Here is a 26,754-nt window from a genome sequence, read left to right as displayed (position 1 = left end):
CTGTATGATGTTATATATGTTTGTTTTGTATATTCACAACTATTGCTATAAACTTATTGTTTATGTATGTTTATGTATGAGTGATATACTTCAATAAATTTTTAAAAAAACGTATGGAACAATGAAAAGGCAATGCTGAGACAGAAATTTATAGCACTCAATGCTTACATTCAAAGAGATGAAAGAGCTAAAATTGAAGCTCTAACTACACACCTGGAGGAATCAGAAAAAGAACGGCAAACTAATTCCAAACCAAGTGACGGAAAGAAATAATAAAAATCAAAGCAGAAGTAACAAAATCAAGAACGAAAATAAATAGAATCAACAAAACCAAAAGTTAGTTCTTGGAGAAGAATAAATAAACTAACAAACCCTTAACTAGACTGACAAAGAATAAAATGAGAAAAGACATAAATAAATGAAATCAGAAATGAGAGGGGGAACATTACCACTGACCCCGCAGAAATAAGAGAGATCATAAAAGGATACTATGAACAACTGTATGCCAAAAAAATAGACAATGTAGATGATATGGACATATTCCTACGAACACATGAGTAACCTACACTGACACGAGAAGAAAGAGAAGACCTCAACAAACCAATCACAAGAGATTGGTACACTCATCAAAAACCTCACAAAGATGAAAAGCCCAGGACCAGTTGGCTTCACAGGTGAATTCTACTAATCATTCAAAGACGATCTAATACTGACCTTGCTCAAGTTCTTTGAAAAATCTGAACAGGAGAATCTGAACAAACTCATTCTATGAAGCCAACATCACTCTAATACCAAAACCAGATAAAGATACCACAAAAACAAAAATTGCAGCTCAAAGTACTTGCAAACCAATTCCAAAAGTACATTAAAACAATAATATACCGCAATCAAGTGTGTTTTATCCCAGGTATGCAAGAGTGGTTCAACACAAGAAAATTCAATTAGTGTAATAAATCACACTAATAAATTGAAGAAGAAAAATCACACAATTCTCTCAATTGATACAGAAAAGGCATTTGACAAAATACAGCATCCATCTTGATAAAAACACTCTAATGACAGGAATAGAAGGAAGCTTTCTCAATTTCTCAATAAAATGCATATATAGAAAACCTATAGCTAGCATTTTACTCAATGGTGAAAGAATGAAAGCTTTCCTGCTGAGATCAGGAACAAGACAAGGATGCCCACTGTCACCACTGTTATTCAATATTTTGGAGAAGTTTTAGCTAGAGAAATTATACCAGATAAAGAAGTAAAAGGCACCCAAGAGGAAAGGAAGAAGCAAAACTTTCACTATTCACTGATATGATCCTACATCTAGAACATCCTGAAAAATAAACAAAAAAGTCACTAGAACTAACAGATGAGTTCAGCCAGTTGGTGGGATACAACTAACAGATGAGTTCAGCCAATTGGTGGGATATGAGATTAATATGCAAAAATCAATAGTGTTTCCATACACTACTGATGAGCAAACAGAGGAGGAAGTCAGAAAAAAAAATTCCCTTTATAATAGTGACTAAAAGAATAAAATATTTTGGAATAAACCCAACCAAGGACATAAATGATCTGTATTTAGAAAACCAAAAAATTTGCTAAAAGAATCTGAAGAAGACTTAAATAAATGGAAGGACATTCCATGTTCATGGACTGAAAGATTAAATATAGTTATGATATCAATTCAAGCCTAACTAATTTACAGGATCAATGCAATTCCAATAAAAATCCCAACATCCTTGTTTTGCAGAAATGGAAAAGCCAATTATCAAATTTATTTTGAAGAGTAAGGGGCCCCAAATAGAAAAAAAAGTCTTAAAAAGGGGGAAATGGACTTGGCCCAGTGGTTAGGGCGTCCGTCTACCACATGGAAGGTCCGCGGTTCAAACCCCAGGCCTCCTTGACCCGTGTGGAGCTGGCCCATGTGCAGTGCTGATGCGGCAAGGAGTGCCCTGCCACGCAGGGGTGTCCCCCATGTAGGGGAGCCCCACGCGCAAGGAGTGCGCCCCGTAAGGAGAGCCGCCCAGCGCGAAAGAAAGTGCAGCATGCCCAGGAATGGCGCCGCTGATGACAACAGAAGCGGACAAAGAAACAAGATGCAGCAAATAGACACAGAGAACACACAACCGGGGGGGGGGGGGGGGGCGGGGGATTAAATAAATAAATAAATCTTAAAAAAAAAAGTCTTAGAAAGGAAGAAAGAATGTGTAGGACTCTCACTTCCTGATGTTAAAGCATATTACTTAACTACAGTGGTAAAAAAACAGGATGGTACTGGCATAAAGACAGACAAATTGACCAAAGGAACCTAATCTAGAACTGAGAAATAGACCCTCACATCTACAGTCAAGAGATTTTTGACAAGGCTGTCAAGCCCTCCCTGCTGAGTCAGAACAGTGTCTTCAACAAATGGTGTTAGGAAAACTGGATAACCATATCTAAAAGAAAGAAAGAGGACCCCTATCTCACACCTTATACAAAAATTAAGTCAAAATGGATTAAGGACTTAAATATAAAAGTGACAACAATAAAACTCCTAGAAGAAAATGCAGGAAAACGTCTTCAAGATCTTGTGGTAGGCGATAGTTTCTTAAAGCTTACATCCAAAGCATGAGCAACAAAACAAAAAATACATAAATGGGACCTCCTCAAAATTAAACACTTTTGCAACTCACAGGACTTTGTCAAAAGGGTAAAAAGGCTGTTGACTCAATGAGAGAAAATATTTGGAATCACATATGCAATAAGGGTTTAATATCCATGATACCATATATAAAAAGATACTACAACTTTTAAATAAAAAGACAAATGACCCAATTTAAAAATGGGCAAAAGAATTGAAAAGATATTTGTCTAAATAAGAAATACAAATGGTGAAAAAAACACATAAAAAATGTTCAACATCCCTAATGACAGGGAAATGCAAATCAAAACTACAATGAGATATCATTTCAGACCTATTAAAATGGCCTGTATTAAAAAGTCAGAAAATTTTAAGTGTTGGAGAGGCTGTGGATAGACAGGAATGTTTATTCATTGTTGGTGGGAATATAGAATGGTACAGCCACTGTGGAGGACGTTTTGGCAGTTCCTAAGGAAGTTGAATATAGACTTGCCATATGACTTGGCAATACCATTAGTAGGCATATACCCATAAGAACTGAGAGCAGTGACATGAACAAACATCTGCACACTGATATTCATAGTGTTGTTATTCACAATTGCCAACAGATGGAAACAACCCAGGTGTTATGTCCATCAATCAATGAAAGGATAAACAAACTGTAGTGTATACACAAAATGGAATATTATGCAGCTTTAAAAATGATGTCATGAAGCTTATGACAACATGGGCGAACCTGGAGGACATTATGTTGAGTGAAGCAAATCAGATAAAGTACAAATATTGTATGACTGCACTATTATGAACTAAACACACTGTGTAAACTCATGGAGTTAATAATTAGAACAGAGGTCACAAGAAAATAGTATGAGGGTAGTGAATGGAAAGCTGAGGTTTAACCTGTGCAGAACTGGTAAAAAAAAAGTTGTTTGTAAACCTTTGGAAATAACAGAAATGGTAAACGCACATCTTAATATTGGTAACTAGCAGAGCTATATATGGGTATGATAGTAGTTGAAAGGGAAAGTCTAATATATTACTAGAAGTCTGTATATTACTAGAAGAAAAGCTAAAAATGTACCATGAAACTGCATAATATAGTGAAACCTCATGTGAAATTCAAATATGGGTAATACTGCACATATAAGACTGTTTTTTGAAATATAAATAAAAATAACCTAGAGAAGGAAACGAATAGCAGCTATGTATGGCAGGGGAAGGACAGAGAGACTGAGAACTGATGAGTTTTTTTGTTTGTTTCCATTATTATTATTATTGGATTAATGAAAATGATCTAATAATGACTGAAGCGATGATGTACAACTATGTGATTACATCAAATACCATTGATTGAACACTATGGATAGATTTATGCTTTATTAATATGTATCAATAAAATTGATTTGCTTAAAAAAATCTTAATCTAAGATTTAAAAAAAATTTAGCCAAGTTGACACAAATTAACTATCACAGTCATGATATCTGTAATTTATTTTCAAAGGATTCAGAAGAGAAACATGTGTATGTATGTGTATGTGTAGAGGGGAAAAAAAGCCAAATGTACAAAATTTTTACAATTGGTAAATCTAGGTAAAATGTACACAGTGTTCACAGTACTATTCTTGCAACATTTTTGTAGATATGGAACTTTTCAGAATAAAAAGGTGAGAAAGTAACTGAAAATTGAATGAATAATGGCTAAAAAGAGCTTTGTGGATGATAGAACATAATACCAAAGAAGAGCTAAGATTACTTATTGCTAATTCTTCCTCTCAACATTGAGTAGTAACTTTTTCTATCACTAAGTCTTGTAATCCCTGCCTTCACTGGAGTGTTTAGTCTATTTACATTTAATATAATATTGATATGGTCAGCTAAAATGAATGTAAGGATGTTGAAATTTGTAGAAGTCCACTAGAATCTTTGTTTAGGGGCAGGAACTATATGAAGTAAGATTTCCAACAGGTTAAGGTAAGAAAAAATGTGGAGATTCATAACTAAGTTGTTTTGCTTAATGTGGTGCATCAGATTGCCTACTCTTCTGGGCAAAAGCTAATCTACCAAATTCATGATATAAGACCTAACAATGAATTAAGAATATGTTGGAAAGATATACACAGAAATATATAGTTGAACAATATATTGTTTCTAAGTACCCCCCAAAAAACATATATACATATATGCATAAATATACATACCAGTTCTCTTTTTTTTATTTCCTTGAAGGGCTACAAGTAACTGTTCAAAAGGAGTACATATTCCCAAGTTTTGTACAGAATAATATTTTGTAGCCAGAGCAAAGTCTTCCACACTCACCAGCTTCTTGGAAGCCTCACAAAATATTTTGGGAAAATCAGTAAGACCTGAAAAAATCAGGACAGAAAGAAAAATTTTAGCAGTAATTAAACAATAGTTATTTTGTTAGAAGTAATAAAACAATAAATGAAAAATATCAGATTTCATAGAAAAATATATTATTTTCATTTTGATATGAACTTTGGTAATATCTCTCCAGAGATTCCATTTTTATTTACTATTTAAATGATTAGCTATTTGTAGCACACTGTTTTCTCTTCATTTTGTATACAATTGTATATTTAAATTTCCAAATTAAAATTAGCCATTCTTTTTGTAGTTCTAAGAACCAAAAATAAAAATAAAAATAAAAGTTTAAAATCTTGCTCAACAGTAATGTGCCATCAAATTTATGAACTGTACTGGCATACCTATAACTGTGAATTTATTGTAAAACAGTTCTTGAATAATTTGGACCATGTAGAATGGTTGTCTTTTAGGATGCATATATGTTCAATGCACTGTCATAATGGGTTCCAAAACGAATCAGTTTATATTAAGGTGAATGTAGCAGTTTGATATGGTTATGAATTCCAAAAATGGATACTGGATTATGCTTGTAATCTGATCTGTATCTGGGCATGATTGGGTTATGATTAGGGCATTGAGTCCCCACACCTTGGTGGGTGGGGACTCACAGATAAAAGGCATGGCAAAGAACAGAGTTGAGGGCTTTCTGATGTTGGGGTTCCTGATGTTGGAGCTTGATGCTGAAGACTTAAGCTGGAGCCCTTGGAAGTAAGCTCACAGAGAAAAGAGAAGCCAGCCAGGAAAAAAGGAACCTCAAACCCAGAGAAATGCAAGCCCCAGGAACACAGGAACCCAGGAAGCCTGAAACCTCACAGACGTCGGCAGTCATCTTGTTCCAAATAGACTTTGGTGAGGGAAGTAACTTATGCTTTATGGTCTGGTATCTGTAAGCTCCTACCCCAAATAAATACCCTTTATAAAAATCAAGCAATTTCTGGTATTTTGCATCAGCACCCCTTTGGCTGACTAACACAGTGAAAAAACCTTATTTTCTTCCCATGGTCAATTTAAAACTAGACAGTCTATAAAATTTAGTACAATAATTGTTGATAATTTCAAATGCTCATGCATTTAGAATAGAATAGTATGGTTTACTGTCCTACTGTTCATAAATATCTGGTGCCCCTCTCTGTGTAAGAATCGTATACCCCTGTGGCAACCAACAGGTGTGGTCATATCTTAGAAAAGGAAAATAAGTCATTTCCAGATAGAAATATAAGTAGCAGAGGTTTTACTATTCTTTTTTCCCCAGCTCTGCAATTAGAAAAGCATATGTGAAGAAGCAACATCACTCAGCTTGAGTCCCTAAATGACTATGACAAAGACAGAACTCCTGGCAACGTAAAATGGGCAGGCAGTATATATAAAAGTAAGTTTTCTTGTTTTTAGTCACTTAGTTTGTAGCCTTATTTTTGAAGCATAATGCTGCCCATTCTAATGAATACACATAAGCAGACTGACAGATTTGCTTTTCATTTGCTCAATCTCCTCTTTCTATGAACAAAAAGCATTCTAATTTGTCAGTAATGGTTCAAGAAACTCTTGGTGGAGAAGTACAATTAAGTCCATTCTTTAAAAATTATTCTTAATAGTAAAAAAACCACACATCTAGTGATTAAATGAATTAAGTAAAACGGTCATCTTTCAAAAGTATGATTCTACAAGAAAAAACATATCACATACTATAAAGTCTACTTTAGCATAACTGATCCTCCACAGTTACTTATAAAAGTGAATAAAAATCTACTTAACACAAAATATAATGATCTTCTGGGTACACTCCTCCCACACCAACAACCTCCCTCATCATTGTGGCACACTCACTGCACTTGGTGAACACATTTTGGGGCACTGCTGCACTATGCAGATAATAGTTTACCCTGTAGTTTGCACTCTCCCCCAGTACATTCAGTGGGTTATGGCAGGATATATAAAGTCTAGCATCTGACCCTGCAATATCATTTAGGACAACTCAAAATCCCAAAAATGCCCCCACATCACATTTCTTCTACCCTCTCCCTGCCCTCAGCAACTACTGTGGCCACTTTATCCACCCTGATGCTAAAATTTCTTCTATTACTCATCACAATACTTTTATAGTAGGGAGGGTGGGGGGTATACAGGAACCTCTTATATTTTTTAATGCAACATTTTTTTGTGTGATGTATGTATCTTCAAAAAAATACAATTTACAAAAATGATGTGGTGGGGGGTGGGGAGCGCGTTATATGGGAACCCCTTATGTTTTTTGTTTTTTTAATGTTTTTTAATGTAACATTCCTTGTGATCTATTAACGCTAATTAAAACAAACAAACAAACAAAAACATAATGATCCTGCCTAACCAAAACTAAAAGCAAGATAACTGACAAACACTGGTAGAACTCCAAGATGACACAACAAAACCAGACACAGATTCCAGGTGCCACTGACAAGAATACAAGCAGACACAGAAGAACACACAGCAAATGGACACAGAGACTGGGGGGCGGGGGGGGGGGGGAGTGGGGCAGGGAAGGGGAGATAAATAAATAAAAAATAAATCTTTAAAAAAAAAAACCAAAAATCCCTACATGTTAAAGCTAATATCTATTTAGCTAGAGGTGGTAATTCATTAATAAGGATAAAATAATAAGATGTGCAACTTCCATTTCTGAATCAACTAAATAAAAATTAAAATATAAAATTCTGTGGTGAATTTATTTAAGATATATTTTGTGTAGTTCATAAAGTATTTGGATATTTTACAAACTGAATTTAATAATGCAGCCAAAAGTAATAAAATCCACACAAAATATTAAGGCATGATACAGAGGGAAAAACTCAGTCAACTATTAAGTAAGACTCTCAGATTTAAGGGACTTCTCAACATCCCCAAGTCCCAGGGAAGCAATTTCTTAGAGTGTGATAGAATAAGAGTATTACATCTTAACATGCAGAGGGACTATTATAGTAGTCAGTTATTGGACAATGTTGCCAAGAGAAAGAAATCTGATGTTTCTGTTGGAAAAAAAAGGTTCCAATCAACTGAAACTATCCTACTGAAACTACTTGAAAAAATTCCAATCCAACCTGAATTAAATATTATTTTGTTTTTAATTATAAGCTGCCCAGTAATTTCAGAAATGTAGAGGTATAAATCACAAAGATAAAGGTATAAATCTTTGTGATTTACATTTTGAAAAAGAAGAATATTTTGATTCAGTCCATTAGTTTATGTCACTTAGGACTGATACCAGTTAGGTCTGTTAGTCTAAAATGCCATGGAAAATATCTGTTTAAATTATGGAAATATAGCTGCTATACCTTTTTTTTTTCCAAATGATCCAGTCTGTAACTGTCATTACACGCTATTTTTAGAGGTAACAGCGCAAGAGATGTCAATAATTTTGTCTTTACTTCCATTTCTGAAACAGTCCATGAGAAAAGTTACATGGCAATGGTAATGGTACAATAATGCTCAAAGTACTACTTTAGGTAATTGTAAAAATTTTTTGGGTTTTGCGACTGGAAAAAATAGCATCCACAATGTTACTCAACTTATATTTAGTTAATTCTAAATTAGCTATACCCACTGTGCCCCTAGGGGAAGCTCTGTTTTGAAACTTGCTGACAATTACACATGCATATCATGTAGCATGATTATTTTGCCAATATCTCCCTCTACTGGAAGTACCTCTTTTGTTTTAGAACACGCTTGCTTCCTTGCTTTATTTTCTTTTTTTTTTATACATCCCATATTACTGTTTTGAGAAATTTCTTAGAGATAGTTCCTTGGGCTTGAAAGCATGGGAGGAGATGGTGAGGATATTTTCTATAAATTTGAGATCAGAAGTTTTCTAACTATTTTTATACCAGAGTTCAATGCACAAAAAAAGACAGAAAAATCATGTATACATGTACTGGATTATGAAGTTCTCAAGGTAGAGAAACGCATAATAAAATTTCAAAAATGAAAGTAAAGGGGAAGCAGACTTGGCCCAGTGGATAGGGCGTCTGTCTACCACATGGGAGGCCTGCGGTTCAAACCTCGAGCCTCCTTGACCCGTGTGGAGCTGGCCCATGCGGGGTGCTGATGTGCGCAGAGATGCCATGCTACGCAGGGGTGTCCCCACGTCGGGGAGCCTCACGCGCAAGGAGTGTGCCCTGTAGGGACAGCCGCCCAGTGCAAAAGAAAGTTCAGCCTGCCCAGGAATGGCACTGCACACACAGAGAGCTGACACACAAGATGAAGCAACAAAAAGAAACACGATTCCCATGCCGCTGACAACAACAGAAGCGGACAAAGAAGAAAACGCAACAAATGGACACAGAGAGCAGACAACGGGGGGTTGGGGGTGAAGGGAAAAGAAAGAAAGAAATAATAAAAAAAGAAAATGAAACAACTTTATAAAAAAAATAAAAGAAAAGCAAAAAAAAATGAACATACTACTTACATTTAATAAATAAAAATAAAATTTCAAAGATAAATGCCTATTACTTTCCTCAATGTCATATAGCACTTTAAGGAAGACAGGCTATTGTCAGGGTTCCCAAAAATTTATCACTATTATTGCTAACACTGCTTATACTATATGGACCAGGCATTGTGCTAAACACTTTTTATTTAGCACAACAGTCTTATGAGCTAATTACATAGTGATCTTATTCCCATTTACAGAGAAAGAAACTGAGACTTAGGGTGGCTGTAACTAATGTGTGTTTGCACACACATTAAATGGCAGGGCCTGTGAACCAAGACAGTCTGACATTAGACCCTGATCTTAAATCCCACATTCAATTAGTATGTCACAGCAGTAGGTACAACCACAAAAAATGAAATCAGGCAAGAGAGCAGTTAATAAAAGCATTAGGCTGACCTGGCTGTCAGAATCAGGTCTAGCAAAAATCCCCTCTGGAAGAAATCAATATATGGTAGCATCTTAACATATTTCAACTTCACTTTATCTTCTAAATTTTTTTAGTTTCTTCGCTCCCATCAACACCCTGCTCTCAACTAGAAGTGATCTTCAAGTTTCAAGAAGTTGAAAAGCAATTTCTACCTGCAAAATATTAACAGTCTCTAAAGGGGAATAAAAATGTTTTTATGATAAGATTTTGTTGTGGTATTCTAGAAATAAAGTAATCCTACTGCTTCAAGCCCAGCTGTAAACCAAACAAAAGCTTGCACACAGCAGGCACTCAGTTAATAGGGAATGAATGAATGGATGGATGAATGAATGGAAACAATTCCTCAATGAACTTACAAGGATAGTATCACTGTGACAGTTCGAAGCTGGATGGACTCCCAAAAATTATGTTCTTAGAATTAGTCCATTCCCGTGGGTGTAAACCTATTGTGGGCGGGACATTTTGATTACAATACTTCAGTTTAGGGCCCTTGACTAGGTTACTTCAGTAAGGCATGGCCTAGGGTGGGTCTTAATCAATCCTCTTACTGGAGTCCTTAGTAAATGGGATGAATATGGAGAGAAACACACAGTAGCAGAGAGAAAGCCATGGAACCAAGGAGCCAATGGCAATAGAACCGAGAGGAGAAGGGAAAATTACTTTGTACTTTGCCATACGACAGTGGAGTCCAGCAGGTCTTCAGGGAAAAAAAGCATCACTTGATGATGTCTTGATTTGGACATTTTCATGGCCGCAGAACTGTAGGCTTATAAGCTAATAAATTCCCATTGTAAAAGCCAACCCATTTCTGATATATTGCTTTTGGCAGCTTAACAAACTACAACAGATTTTGGTACCAGAAGAGGGTGGTGCTGCTACTGCAAATATCAAAAACGTGGAAACAGCTTATGGATTCATATGTGGGAAGAACTGTGAGGTGCCTGACAGAAAAGGCTAGATTGCTCTGAAGAGACTGTTGGTAGAATTATGGACACTAAGGGTACTTCTGGTGAGGCCTTAGAAATGATGACTGTGTCATTGCGAACTGGAAGAAAGGTAACCTTTTTTTAAAGTGGCAGAGAACTAGGAAAAAATTGTGTTCTGATGGTGGATGGAGACAGAATTTAAAAGTGATGAGCTTGGATATTTAGCTGAGGAGATTTCCAAATTAAATGTAGAAAATGCAACCTGGTTTATCCTTGCAAGTTATAGCAAAATGCAAGAGCGAAGGGATAAGCTGAGAACTGAACTCTTGGGTAAAAATAAATCAGAATTTGGTAGTTTGGAAAATTCTGAGCTTCCAAAAAACAAGTCCCCAGAAAATAGCGCTCCATGTGAGGATCTAACCAAGTATGGAACCAGTCTGCCATTTCAGTGTAAGTCAGGACTGGGAAGGTAATTATCCAGAAATGATCTGTGGAAAGTCCTTCTGTCTGACACACGTGTGTGGAAAGGGTAAATATGCTCCAGCAATTGATGGGGGAGGACGGGGAGCCCTCTGCCCTGTTGTTCAGGAAGAGTGATGTCAGCAGGTCTGCAGAGAGGGTGGAGCACAGTCCCTGGGGATTGGGGAGAGTCTGGCCACCATCCCACTATTCTGACTGGGTTAAGTCATGCCTGAGATAGTCGGGCATCTGGCCTCCACCCGTTTTCTCAGATGGTGGAGCCAATTTTCTGTGGATTGGGGTGAATCTGGCAATCACCCCAGTGTTCTCAGAGAGTGAGCCTAGCATGTCACCTATGCTTGACAAGGGTGGAACAGAGAGCATGGTCCTTACCCCAATGCTTGGAGATACTGGAGCTCTCACCCCAGTTTCTGGGGGGAGCAGGGAAGCAAGGGCTTGGAAAGGGTGGAGCTGTGGCTAAATCATGTCCAAAGGACAAAGTATCATTCCATAGATAACTCTCAGACCTTGAAATCTAATGGAGTATGCCCTGCAGGATTTTGGAATTGTTTAGGACCCATGACCCCAGTTTTCCTTCCAATTTCTCCCTACGGCAATGGGAACTTTTATCCTATGACTACCTCCCTTTGTATAGAGGAAGCATATAACTTGTTCTAAGTCTCAGAGGTTCATAGCCTGAGGGGAGTTTTGCCCCATGACAGACCATACCTATAACTGATTCTGATAAGACTTTGAATGTAATATCGTTACTAAAATGATTTAAGGCTGATGGCATATTGTGATGGAATGATTGTATTTTTCATATGGAAAATACATGTCTTTTTAGGGTCCAAAGGGTGGAGTGTGACAGTTTGAAGCTGGATGGACCCCTGGAAATTATGTTTTTTAGAGTTAATCCATTACTGTAGGTGGGACCTTTTGTTTAGGTTACTAATAGGAAAGAAAGCATAGCCTTGATTTGGACATTTTTCTCAGCCTCAAAACTGTAAGCTAATAAATTTCCACTGTCAGGGTAACCCATTTCATGACATCTGCTTTCAGCAACCTAGCAAATGAAAACATCTACCTTGCCATTATGTCTTTGTCCTTACCAGGGTCAAAATTTTGTACCAAGCTGTGCTCTTCTGTAACAGCAATGGCCGACAGAAATAGAATGCCAGCTACATAGGTAATTTTTAATAGCTTCATTAAGATATACAAACTATAAAGTTCAGCCATTTAAAGCATACAGTTCAGTGGTTTTTTGGTATATTTACAGGGTTGTGCAACCATCACCATAATCTAATTTTAGGACGTTTTCATCATCTCAAAAAGGAACTTGTACCCATTAGCAGTTATTCCCTCATATCCTCCTCTTTCTCCCACCCCCAGCCCCAGCCCCAGGCAACCACTACTCTAATTTCTGTCTTTATAAATTTGCCTATTCTGGACTTTTCATATAATGGAATCATAGAACATGGGTCTTCTGTGACTGGCTTCACGTAGCATGAAGTTTTTGAATTGCATTCATGTTGTAGCATATATCAGGACTTCTTTTTTTTAATTGCTGAATAATACTACATTACACAGATATAACACATTTGTTTATCAATTCATCAGTTGATGGACATTGGGGTTGTTTCCAATTTGGGGCTATTATGAATAATGTTGTTACGGACATTCACGTACAAGTTCTTGTGTGGACACATGTTTTCATTTCTCTTGGCTAGATCCGTAGGGGGTTATATGGTAATTCCATGTTTAACTTTTGACAACTACCCAACTGTTTTTCAATATGGCTGCATTGTTTTATATTCTCAACACATTTGTTCTTTTAAAGTTTTCTGAGGTGTAATTGATACACAATGAAATGCAAATAAAGTATACCATTACATAAGTTTTGACATGTACACATCTGTGAAACTATTACCACTATCAAGATAATGAACATAGCACCCAAATGTTCCCTTGTACCTCTTTGAAATACATTTCTCCCAGCTTCCCCACCCCACTTCACATCATTCCCAAGCAACCACCAATCTGCTTGCTGTCACTATGGTTTAGTTTGCCTTTTCTAGAATTTTACATAAATTGAATCATATAGTATATACTCTTTTATGTCTGGCTTTTTTCACTGAGTATAATTATTTTGAGATTCATCCATTTTTTAAAAATGTATCAACAATTTGTTACTTTTTATTGATGAATACTATTCCATTGTGTGTATATGTCACAATTTTGTTTACTATTCTCCTGTTGATGGACATTTCATATTTGTTTCCGTCTTAGGACTATGGCAAATAAAGTCACTATATCATTCATGCACAAACACAGAAAAATCTACCTTAGGAAGAAAATAGAATATATACCGTTATTTTATAAAAGAAATCTATTTATAATATCCAATTTCATATTAGGAAACCCTTTTGCCTAAATTATTCCAGGTTAATTTATGGTTGCATATGAAACGAAGAAATACATTATTTCAACATGTAGTTCTTGCTCTTGGAAAGAATAAAATATAATTAACAAAGGATTTAAAAGCATGCCCTTGTGCCAATACTAATATCACATTGGATGTATAAAGTAAACTAACCATTCAGAAAACATTTTCATAACAAAGTTACTTATAGGGGTGACATTAAATATAAAAATAGGGGAGCGGATGTGGCTCAAGTGGTTGAGCACCTCCTTTTCATTTACAGGAGCTCGGGTTTGATCCTCGGTACCTCCTAAAAAATAAATAAGATATAAAAATAGAAATCTAACCATGGCATTTTAACTCTAACAGAACCTTTTCATAGTTTAATTGAAAAGAAAACAAAATATCCTGTAAAGAAATAGAAATTGAGCTTTGACTTACTAAATAAAAAATAAACCTGATTAAAAAAACTTATAATTCAGGCAGTGCCTACTATATATACAACGTAATTGAAGCTGAGTAAAACTAATTTATTACAACTTCAGATTCCTTTATAGGATGATATCTTATCATTTAAGAGCATGGTGACAACAAATGTTCAATCTCCAGGTACATTTCTACTGTGATGTACATGAGATGAGCTTCCTTACACAGGCCCTTATACTTGTTTTTCTCTCTGAGATCATCTTTCTCTAGACAGTTTCATGGACCACTCTCTCACTTACTTCAGGTCTTTTCTCATATGTCACAATTTCAGTGAAACCTTCCCTGACAATCATATTTAAAATTCCATCCCCACTCAATTCCCATCTCCCTCCAATCCTTTATAAAGTTTTTGGTTTTGTTTGTTTTCTATTCCGCAACACTTGTAACCATCTGACACAGCATGAAGTTTCAAAGATTTTTTTTCACTGCTATATCCCTAGAACCTAGAATAATGCCTGGCACATAATAGGTACTCAATGAGTGAAGGACTAAAATGAATAAGCATGAACATAACAGATAAACTCAGCTTTGAATTCAGGTTTTCAGATTTTCTATCCCTGTGGCCATAAGCAGTTTACATACTTGCTTTAAGATCTGATTTCTTTATCTATGAAATAGGGGGAAACACTTACTTTATAATATAACATTTTAAAGCGTTATTTTATTTATTTATCCTCTCCCTGCACCACCCCTCCATTTTTGCAGTCACTGTGTGCTCTCTGTGTCAGCTCATCTTCTCTTTAAGAGGCACCAGGAACTAAACCTGGGACCTCCCATGTAGAAGAGAGCCGCTCAATCACCAGAGCCACCTCAGCTCCCTGATTTGTTGTCTTTCATTGTCTATCTTCTTCGTGTCCTTTTGTTGTGTCATCCTGTTGTGTCAGCTCCCCATGCCTGTGCGCCATGCCAGCTCACCTTCTTCAGAAGGCACTGGGAACCGATCCCTGGACATCCCATGTGGTAGGCGGAAGCCCAATCGCTTAAGCCACATCCACTTCTCTATAATATAGTTTTAAGGAACATATATACATACATGTATGTAGATATAATATACTCATATAAGTACAAGGTAGATACATATATATAAATGTACGTATTTATTATTTATATATACTCATAACACAGAACCTAAAACATAGTAGGCAACCCAAAAGCCATGAAGCTCAAACTAAGTAACAGAGTATCCTAAGAGCTAGGGTTTTGTTGAAATATGGGATGGAAAATCCTCAAATATTTCGGCTCAGAACACCATACAGGCTAGTAGAAAAAAGCTTAAAGGTCAATACAGATATTCAATTTATAAATGTGAAGCCCACTAGGAGAAAGGAGATTTGGGCTCTGGAACTTGCATATGAGACTTCCATCATCAGAATGAAGGCACAACTAGGCATGGGTGAACTGTACTTGAGATGAAATCAAAGTCATCATGGGGGTATCACATTACAGATAGGATTAAAGGAAGGATTAACTCAGTGTTTGAGAGTCCAATGTTTGGCATTAGGGTTCCTTGTCTTAGTAGCAACTAAAGTATAAAAGAGAACTTTAGTATTAATGTCCATGTATTAGTCAGCCAAAGGGGTGCTGATGCAAAATACCAGAAATTGGTTGGTTTTCATAAAGAGTATTTATTTGGGGTAGCAGCTTACAGATACCAGGCCATAAGTTACTTCCCTCACCAAAGTCTATTTGGAACAAGATGGCTGCTGACGCCTGGGAGGGTTCAGGCTTCCTGGGTTCCTATGTTCCTGGGGCTTGCTTTCCTCTGGGTTCAAGTTTCTTTTCTTCCTGGGGCTGTCTTCTCTTTCCTTTGTGAGCTTACTTCCCAGGGCTCCAGCTTAAGTCTTCAGCATCAAGCTCCAACATCAGGAACCCCAACATCAGAAAATCCTCAACTCTGTTCTTTGCTATGCCTTTTATCTGTGAGTACCCACCTACCAAGGCATGGGGACTCAATGTCCTAATCATAATCAAATTATGCCCAGGTAAAGATCAGATTACAAGCATAATCCAATATTTCTTTTTGGAATTCATCAACAATATTAAACTGCTACAGTACTTGTTATTGAATTTGATGTCAAATTTGGGACATATGTTATAATCTTGACTAGGCCTTAAAGAACCTGGAGTAGAGTTTTAAGTTAGGTTTCTGTTTTAATTTCCTATTGCCTGAAGGCTCTATTTTCAAAAATTAATCAAAATCAAGACTGGATTCCTAGAAATTAAGTAACTTTGATTTCCATTTAAAATGAGAAGTATTTAAGATTAAATTAAATAAGTATATGTAAATATATTCTGAATAATAATTTAAAATACCAAATATGATATAGTTAGTAATATATAAAATAAATTCCAGATGGTAAAATTTTAAAAAGCAATGTTATAATTGTAAAGGATACTTCAAAATAAACATATTACAGTGCAGGAAGTGCTAAAATCAATTTCTTGCTCCTCTCTTGTTAATATCAAAGACATCTCATTTTCTATTTCAATTACCATTTCTAAAAACCACTGTAGGCTACACTGCCCCAAAGTGCCTCAAAAATGACACTGCTTTAATATTGACACTGTCATTCAACGCTTAATCTCTGACTCTGTCACATGGCCATCTCTCTCCCCATCTGTATCTTAGACTGTGTCTGATTTCCTCTGTTTACAAGGATACCAGTCATATTGGATTAAGGCCCACACAAAACCAGTCTGGCCTCATTTCAACTAATAGTATCTTCAAAGATCTTCATTACAAAGGAGTTCACATTCAGAGGACAAGGGCTTAAGACTTGAAGATGTCTTTATTCGGGAGACATGATTCAATCTTAACGGTCCCCTTGGAAGGATAATTCCTAATAGTTTAATGGCCTAGTCTTAGAATTTGGGGACAATATTTTTTTCTTGACTTTATTTCTAACTATTTAAAGATTTATGAATGCATTGCTCCTTGTCCCTCACTGTAAATGTGCTTTACAGTTTTCTATCTCCACCCTCTTGCTTACACAGTTCTGGACTCATACTCCCTACTAAACCATATCAAATTCAGTGAGTGGCATTCACTATATATTAGGACACTGGAACTCATAGAATAGGGAGTCAAAGAACCAAATCATTATAACAAAATATGTTAAGTGCTATAATAAAGGCATACATTAAATAATACATAAATGACTAATACTGCCTTCTTTGTTATTAAATCAGTTTAATTTTACCTAGACTTTGAAAGATGATGATAATAAATGGGTGTTTATTAAATAGATGGGGGTGGGAGATTTCCAGTCAAAGAGGATAGCATTAACAAAATTAGGGACAGGAAAAATGCATGGCTTGTTTGGGGAACAATACAGCTGAAGTATAAGGTATACTGATAGAAAACAGCAAGAAAAGTGCTGATAATACTATACCACTCTCTCCTCCCTCCCTTCAACTTTGGTAGAAAACATATCTTAATAACTAAGAACTGACATGGAATTATTTCACCCATCTTCATAATGAAAGTGTATTTCTGGAGTCAGATTATGCACAATGTTTGATCATTTATTAATTCGACTGGAATAATGACTGGTTATAGGCTCTTTTATCTCAAGATCTAGGTTGACCCAGCCCCTAAATACGATTGTAGCTTTAACAACAGGGGATAATAAGGTCTAGAAATAAAAACTTTAAATTGTCACATTTTCACAGGATTTAAGCAACTGGTAGCAATCCCAGATATCAATTAGCTAAGTAATTCATAACTACTTTTGGTTCTCAGTCCCCTTTGAGAATGTGAAGCAAACTCCTGAATTTACTTCCAGGAAATACAAGATAACTAACTAAAGTCCACAAACCAAAACAATAAACTCTAGTACCTTTGGATGCTGGTCAGATTATTTCAAGTGGTGAAGCAAGCTAGGGGAAAAGGATACACCTACCTAAAGAGAACTATTTGCCACACAGATAAATGCAAATGCAACAAGATGGCCAGGTCTTTTAAATTTTCAAAAGAAGGTGCAATTCCAGATATTTGTTTGAAAAAAAAATCTATCAATTTTGAAATATTGGCTCAAAAATTTTAAACACTACAGTGATCACAAAAAATATATTCATAAGCCAAGTGACCTAAGGGTGGCTATTTTGTCACCTCTGCCATACATGAGCACCCTAGCAATAACTTTTTAGATGAGAAAGTAGGTCTATAGCTAAATAGCCTGTGCAGATAACACAGCTAACCAGAGTTTGAGATGGATTAGAAAAATAGGACTTCTGGCTCTGAGTCTAGTCTGCCTATTTCTGAAGGTTGCAAAGTAGGGAGATGTACAATATTTATTAAATGGCCACTCATTTATGTGCTAGGTATTGACATATATTTCATTTACTTTCACACAACCCTTTTAGGTAGCAATTATGATTTCCATTTTTTTCAGAGGGAAACAGGTTCAAAAGCTTAATTAACTGTACAAGATTGCACAGCATTTAAGTGTCAGAAGTGAGGCTTCAAAGTTATATGTAACTGACATGAGAGCCCATTTTTTTCCCATGCTGCCTCCTTTTTGCTTATGTTAGTGACCAAGATTCCAGCTGCAGAGGAAACAGTAGATAAGGCCAGAAGTTGAAGAACTCTATAGGAAATGGAGATCTACTGATGGTTTTTGAGAAGAGGAATGACAAGAACAGAACTATGATCCTGGAAGATATATCTGAGAGGAGTTTCAACAAGAACAACAGTTTGGAAATTATCGGTAAAATGGTGTTGCAGGATTCAGAGGAACATGCTAAACTATTTGCCATGGGAATGTATAGAGTAGATACAAGACAAAGTGAAGAAGAGAGTTGGCAGATTCTAAGCCTGGGTAACAGGAAGAATGATGGTGTTATTTATAGAGAAGCTCTTCAACTAGGATGGTGTTGGGGATTGAATCACATTCCTAACAAAAGGTATGTTCAGGTCCCAACCCCTGGTCCTGTGAGTGTGAACCCATTTGTAAAAAGAACTTTGAAGATGTGATTAGTTAAGGTGTACCCAAACTGAGTAAGAATGACATTAATCCAATATAGCTTAAATCCTTATAAGCAAAAGAAATTGGACACAGAAGGAGAAGCCACAGGGAGCAGTCAGAAGCTGGAAATCAATGGAACCTGGGAGAGAAATATGGCACCCCCATGTGCATAACATGTGACAGAAAATCCAAGGACCAAGGATCTCTGACAGCCAGCCCCAGAATGCTACAGTCTTCATGGAGAAAGCTTTGCCTTGCTGACATCTTGATCCAGGACTTCTAGTATAAAAACTGTGGGCCAATAATTCCCACTGTTTAAACCAATCCATTGTATGGATGGATTTTAGCAGCCAGGAAATGAAGACAGATGGCCAAGAAGAAATTTAATGTCTTAAAATGAAAGAAAAATAATTTAAAGGAAAGCTTGATAAAATAATAATCAATCATAGACATACTTATTATTCAATTAAAATTATAGTGAATTAACTACATAGCTGCTCACCAAAACAAACTAATTCTATAAACCTTTTCTTAGCACCTAGTCCTCATAAAAGATCATGTGAGTGACAAAGACAAGAAATAGGAGAACCAGCAAATGGCCTCAATAAGCTGAAAGAAGAGAGTTTAGAGAGCCGAAAGAGAAACCCTCAAGGATCAGACAGATTTTCAGTGGAAGCCAAGGACAAGCTCTGACCCACAGCTTTGAAGGTGCAGAATGTGGATTTTCTAAAAACTGATTAGGTTTTCAAAGTTATAAGAAACTAACTTTGAAATAAAAACTTTTAAATTTACAATGAGAAATATATTTATAACAATAACCCACATTGATCATTTGCTAGGATATAAGATATACTATTTTACTTAAGAATTACAATTACAAGAAGTGAAGCTGCATATTCTTAAAAAAAAATTTAATCAAACTTTATTATTGGTTGAATTGCCTCTGCAGTCTAGACCAATTTCTGGTTCATAAAATATTTTGTCTATCCTAACTCAGAATATCTCTTTCTTCTTCCTTTTTGGAAGAATTATCTAGATTACATGAAGATAAATTAATTTCTGAAGACCAATAGATACTTCAGTTGAGAATGTTACAGATTTATGTATGTAGTCATTACTTCCTAAAAACACACAGCCTGGTCTCCTTGAAAGGCTTATAACATAATCTTAATCTCCCAGGTGAGATATAGGAGACATATTTGTCCTATAACCAAATATTTAGAAGTTACCTCTTCTGGCTTTCTTCTGCAGATGGTTAACTTCATATGTGCTATGACTTTCAGAAATTTTAAGCTGAAGTGATACCTATCTGATTTTATCTTCAAATCCTGAGGGTATTTTACTGTATTTTGTGATGTACTAAATGATGGGCTATATTTTCTGATAGGAAAAGAATAGTTCCTGATTTGGGGCTCCTTAAACTAAGTTTAAAAACTTATTATTTGGTTCTAATCATATATAAACAATGATTATAAATATAACTTAAACAGAAATACAGCAGATATAACCTCTTCTAGTCAAGTACATTTGCAAGGAGTCTCTTCAAAAACATTCCTTACAAATCTACATTTCATTTCAATCATTCCTTAAGAATTTTTATTTACTTTGCTTACCTATATGACAGAAACTGCTCAAAGTGCTAGGAATACAAGTGAAAAAGACAAACACTATATTCATGTTTTTGGGGAATTTATAATCTAGTGGCAGAGACAGACAAGCCAGGAGACAATGATAACAAAATAGCGTGTGCTAAAATGGGAGAGGATATGGATTATTATAGGAACACATATTTCTAGGAGATCCTGACAATTTATTCCCCCCAAAGAAAGACCTAATTATCACTATCACCACCATTTTCATTATCGCCCCAATACCACCACCATCATAATTATTTATTAGCTGTAATTTCTTGAACTCATGCTGTATTTTCAGTTTGATGTTGCATGTTATATGTAAAACATATTTAATCTTTGCAACAACCCTGTGAGATGGGTAATATTATTTTCACTTTTGAGAAAGGAAAAAACAAAAAAAGCAGCCACCAGAGACAAGATGTCAGCTCCTGACTGGCCTGTCACTAACAAGTGGGCCATGGACTTCTCTATTAAACACGAAAAATTTCATAGTATAGCAACATCAGATGAGTTCTGTAAACACAACTCCATAATCATGTCTGAGCACAACCAAAACCAAAAATACTGAGGAACAACACAAAAATGACTAAACATCCCCCTCTTACAGCTAACAGGAGTGACTGCTGCTTCTTGACAAAATGAGGCTTTACTTCTACTCCATATCTCTTGCCTCCTGTAAGTTACCCAATCATATAATATTGTGTTGGTCAGCCTCGAAGATGTCCCACAATGGGCCTCTCCTCCTAGTATGTAGTCCCAACCCCTATTGAACAAGGCCGACCTATTTAACCAAGAGGATACTGCAGAAGCGATAGGGTGTAACGTCAAAGGCTAGGTCATAAAAGAAATTGCAGCTTCTGCTTTGCACTCTCTTGGACTCTGGGGGAAGGCAGTTTCCATATCATGACAATATATAAGCAGCCCCACAGAGAAGTTCACATGGTAAGTTCAACCTCAGGAGACCCTGTGACAGATCCAACCAGCTAAGCTGATCCTGAATTCCTAATCCACAGAAATTGTAGAGAGAACAATTTATTGAAGGTTTAAGCACTTGTTATGCAGCAATAGATAAAAGATAACAACAACAGAAGTGTCAATCAACATATGTACTTTTCAAGGTAAAAGAAGCCTAAGATAGACAATATAATTAAACATTCATTAATATTATGTTGTCCTTTCATTCTTGGACTGTATTTCCTTTTAATTCTTTAAAAATATTTAAAATAGCTACTTAAATTCAACATGAGACCCATCAGCAAGTTTCTATTGGCTCAGTTTTTCCTGAATCTGGACTCAGTGTGCAGCAGCTGATATTTTTCCTCAATTGCTACTTTATTGGACAGTCCATGACGGATATCCCTGCACCTGTGCAGTTTAGGAGTCAAAGATTTGGGTACATTTTATAGTACAATTTGGTGGCCCACCCCCTTTGTGGTTCCCTTGTTTCCAAGGCTCCCCAGCCTATATTTCCAGTTGCTTTGCCAGTACTGCCAGCAGTAAATTTCCAGTTGAATTCTGCCCTTTGATAACCAGTCCAGGAAGGTTTCCATTCCCCCCCCTCCCCCCCCAGCTGTATGCACTTTAGGTAACATACGGTCAAAAGCACAGCAAATTGGCGGTGGACTTGGCCCAGTGGTTAGAGCATCCGTCTACCACATGGGAGGTCCACAGTTCAAACCCCCGGCCTCCTTGACCCATGTGGAGCTGGCCCATGCGCAGTGCTGATGCACGCAAGGGGTGCCACCCACATAGGGGAGCCCCACGCGCAAGGAGTGCATCCCATAAGGAAAGCCGCCCAGCATGAAAGAAAGTGCAGCCTGCCCAGGAATGGCGCTGCACACGCGGAGAGCTGACACAGCAAGATGATGTAACAAAAAGAAACACAGATTCCCATGCCGCTGATGACAACAGAAGCAGACAAAGAAGACGACGCAGCAAATAGACACAGAGAACAGACAACCGGGGTGGGGTGGGGAAGGGGAGAGAAATAAATAAATCTTTAAAAAAAAGAAAAAGCACAGCAAATTTGTTAATCTCACCAGGAGCGTTGACTTTCAAGAGTTCGCCCCTACCCCCCAAGTCTTTGCCAGGGTTTTTGCTGAGCTTTTTGAGGTCTCCCATGCATGAGGTCACCTAGGAATTTAGGCAGTTTATATTCAAACTTTTGTTCTCAGCCCTTTTGTAGCTCTTCCAGTTCCAGAAGGTACTCCAACATTTCTATCTGCTCTGTTCCACCTACATGGTTTTTCATGTCCAATCTAGGGGGCTGGGAGCAGCCCCAGCAAGAAATCCATACCTCCCAGTTCTTATTCAGTCAATAACAGTCTTTCAAGAGTAAACTATATTTCTATCTGCCTTTGGTCATTTTCCAGAGCCTTCAATTCCAGAGCCAGAATTAATAATTCTGGACAGTTTTTTGTTATGTTTTGGGTTTTTTGCCTGTTTATTTGTTATTTTAAAAAAACTTTATTTCAACTTCAAAAAATAAAATAATGGACAAAAAGGCAGCTTAACAAATTATGAAAGTATTACTTTTAAAAATCCTGACAAGGCACATTTACCTTATTTAATCCTAACAACAAACTCAATTTTTTCTCAGTGTTCTGAATGACTAACAATGAGCACAAATTGGTTAAATGATATGACCAAGTCTCCTTGTTAATGAAGAAAATAAAAAAAAAAAAAGATCATATTCACATCTCATTAAGCTAAATCCCATACTTTTTTTTCACCTTTAGCATTGATACAGTAACTTCTTTGCCTTTGCTACAAAAATATTACAATATGACTGTTAATTACAGTCTATAAGTGGCATTGGTTGTATTTTCCCCATGCATCATCATATTAACACCTTGTAAGAGAGGAACATTCTTGTATTTGTAATATTAACCACAATCCTCATCTACCATCAAAATCACTTTATTATACAGTCCCTAGATTATTATTTAGCTGTCTTTCAGTTAACATTAACCTCTCTAGGTTAATGTTTCAGCCAAAATCACACTTATAAATGAGAAGTATTAGTTATAATGTGTTACTATCAACTCTATCCATTTCCACATATTTACAATCAATCTTATTATACACTCTACATATATTTAGCATCAAGTCTCTGCTCAAATTCTTTCTTGTTAGATCACCCTATCTTATAAAATAGCATTCCTCACCACCACCACCACCCCTACATATACATCATCATTTTTCACTTTCCCGCCCTGTCTTGCCTTTATTTACTGTATTTACTACCATCTGATATTACATTTTACAATGCACATATCGGTTACTATGTATCTACTCTCACCAGAAAGTAAGTAAGCTTCATGGGGCAAGGAATTATATATGTTCAATACCATAACCTTAGGACCTAGAACAGTACCTGGGAGACAGGTGTTAAATAAATATTTAGTCAAAGGAATGAATGAGGTTAAGCGCTATTTGCTAGATACTATACTTAACCATTTCCATGTATTAACTCGCTTAAATTTCACAGTATCCCCTAAGATAAGTACTATAATTATCACCATTTACAAATGAGAAACTAAGGTACAAAGCCTTCTTGAAGAGACTTGCCCAAGTTAAAAGAGTTAATTAGTAATGGAACCAGAAATTTGAACCCAGGCAATCTGTTTGCAAAGCCTGTAATTTATGCCTTTAAAATACAGTTATCTTTCCATCTTTTCTCTTTACTTTGGAGAATTCAGGGAAAAAAATTCTCTATTTCTTTTTAGATAAACAAAGGAGACACAGATTTTGGGACTCTGATGAGTCCAGAAGATCACCTGGCAGGGAAAATCTGTAATGATACCCAGAGGATTTTTAGAAACAATTTTGTCACATAAAACACCAAATTATTGTGCCAAACATCTGTTTGTGTTCTTTCAAACACCGTGCATTAGCTCATAGCAGCTCTGGGAAATGTGTTTATTTACAACCCTTGCTACAGAACCAGCAGAAAACCACACTTCTTGTGAGTCCCTGAGGAACTCCATGTAGTCTCTGTTTACGTTTCCACCTCAGGGCTTTTATCCTTCTTGTGTCCACTATTTGGAAGGCTCTCCCTGCAGATATCCTTGTGGCTCATTTCCCCCCTTACTCAGATCGCTTTTTACAGTTATCTCAGTGAGGTCTTGCCAGAACAACCTATTTAAAGTTGCAAACATACTCTCTTCCCCTACATCCCTTTTATCAGCTCTTCTCTTATCAATACTTTATTATTTCCTATGGTACTTTAAAAAATTATCTTTTCCCTCTAGAATGTAAGCAAGATGAAAATAGGGATTTTTTGTTTTATTTGCTATTTCCCTAGGCCCTAGAAAAGTGCCTGGCACACAAGAGACAGTAAATGTGTGTTGATTCGTTTAGTACTAAAGGCAGGGGAGCAGATGTGGCTTAAGTTGTTGAGCACCCACTTTCTACATGGGAGGTCCCGGGTCAGGTTCCTGGTGCCTCCTTAAACAACAAGAAGCTAAACAAATGAAAACACCAACTCAGGGGAGCTGACATGGCTCAGTAGTTGAGAGCCACCTCCTCACATATGAGGTCCTGAGTTCAATCCTCAGTCCCTAGTACCCTAAATAAACAAAAACAAGCAAACAAACAAAAAACACTAAAGGCAGCTGACCATTTGTAGAAACAAATATAAAAAAGTTCCTAGGGCCAGAGACATTTCAAAGGTGAAGAATCTCACAGATTCCATTGCTGTTGGATAGATACAAAATTGATTGTAAGGTTTTCCCAAAAGATATTAATTATAAGTCGGTATCATCCATTCCTTTATTCATTTATTCAATAAATATTTATTAGCCACCATATTCTATCCAGGTATTGTTCTAGACAGTAGGGATACATCAGTTAACAAAACCCTGCATGTTCCTTTGTTGTGCATAACCCCTCCCCAGCTTACTGGACTCAGAGTTGCCCAATTCATGAGTCCTTAAGTAAAACTCTCTGAGATCTTGACTAAAAGAATTGTTGGTAATTCTATTTAACAGAATCTTCCATTACAAGCTGAGCCCCTAGCAAATTCACTCTTTAAGTGCCAGTTTTACAAATTAGTGATAACTAATTTTGCAAGGCTAATGTGAAGATTAAATAAGAAAATACGCTGAAAAACAACAGTCTGGTACATAGTAAATATCAACTTACACATTATTTTTAAGATACAGATGGCAATCTAATTCTTTAAGAAGACCAGACTAAACTTAAATGAAAGTCTTGGGCTTTATATTTAATGGCAGGGTATTGTGTGTCTGTGTGTAGTCATTCATTAATTCGTTCAACAAATAGTCATTGAGAACTTAATGCATCAGTTGACAGGATCAACATGTGAGTAAAGTCACCATGTTATCATTAGTACCTGATATGGTATTGGTATTACGAGAACAAACGGAAGAGGTGCCCAAATTTTCAACAATAAACAATGACTTCAAATCAACCAATATTAACTCCGTGCTATTATAGGAGACCATCAAGTGGCACTTTCAGAGAATGCTCAATGAATAAAATTTACTAGAAAGGGAAAGGTGGGGAAGGCCTGGAAGCAAAGTCATAGAAGTCCAAGGAGCCTGTTAGTGTCCTCTCATCATTCTTCCAAAATACATTCCTTTTAGTAGAATCTAAGTTTCTTGAGGACAGGAAAACCTCCCTATAAAAATTCATGACACAGAGTAGAGACTTTATAATTAGTTGTTAAATTAATTAATAAATGTTCTAGACCTTCACTGCTACCAACCTAGTCCCAAGAACAGTCATCTCTTTCTTGTATTAATGAAATAGTCTCTAAATGGCCTCCTCCCTTGTGCTTTTGCTCTACTAACCAATTCCTTAAATACCTACCAGAGTTATCATTGCAAAATCTAAATTAGATTAGGTCATAAATGCCTCCAAACATGTTCTATCACTCCTTCGAAGGCCTAGAAAGCAAGCACAGCTGTGTCTGGCCAAACTCGTTCCCTAACTCTACT

At 36.4% G+C, this 26,754-nt stretch overlaps 1 protein-coding gene across 3 annotated transcripts in view; it reads right to left on the bottom strand.

Annotated features, from left to right (window-relative positions):
• The window catches only part of METTL25 (methyltransferase like 25), a 154,941-nt gene that overhangs the window by 127,386 nt on the left and 801 nt on the right, over nucleotides 1-26,754 (bottom strand). For all 3 annotated transcript variants that reach the window (XM_004463551.5, XM_071218981.1, XM_058308502.1), the window contains exon 2: nucleotides 4,822-4,986. In XM_004463551.5, the coding sequence (XP_004463608.2) occupies nucleotides 4,822-4,986 (165 nt within the window). The remainder of the gene's footprint in view (nucleotides 1-4,821; nucleotides 4,987-26,754) is intronic.

Source organism: Dasypus novemcinctus, chromosome 12, assembly GCF_030445035.2.
Source record: "Dasypus novemcinctus isolate mDasNov1 chromosome 12, mDasNov1.1.hap2, whole genome shotgun sequence".
NCBI classification, from domain to species: Eukaryota; Metazoa; Chordata; class Mammalia; order Cingulata; family Dasypodidae; genus Dasypus; species Dasypus novemcinctus.
This window is presented reverse-complemented; position numbering and strand designations above follow the sequence as displayed.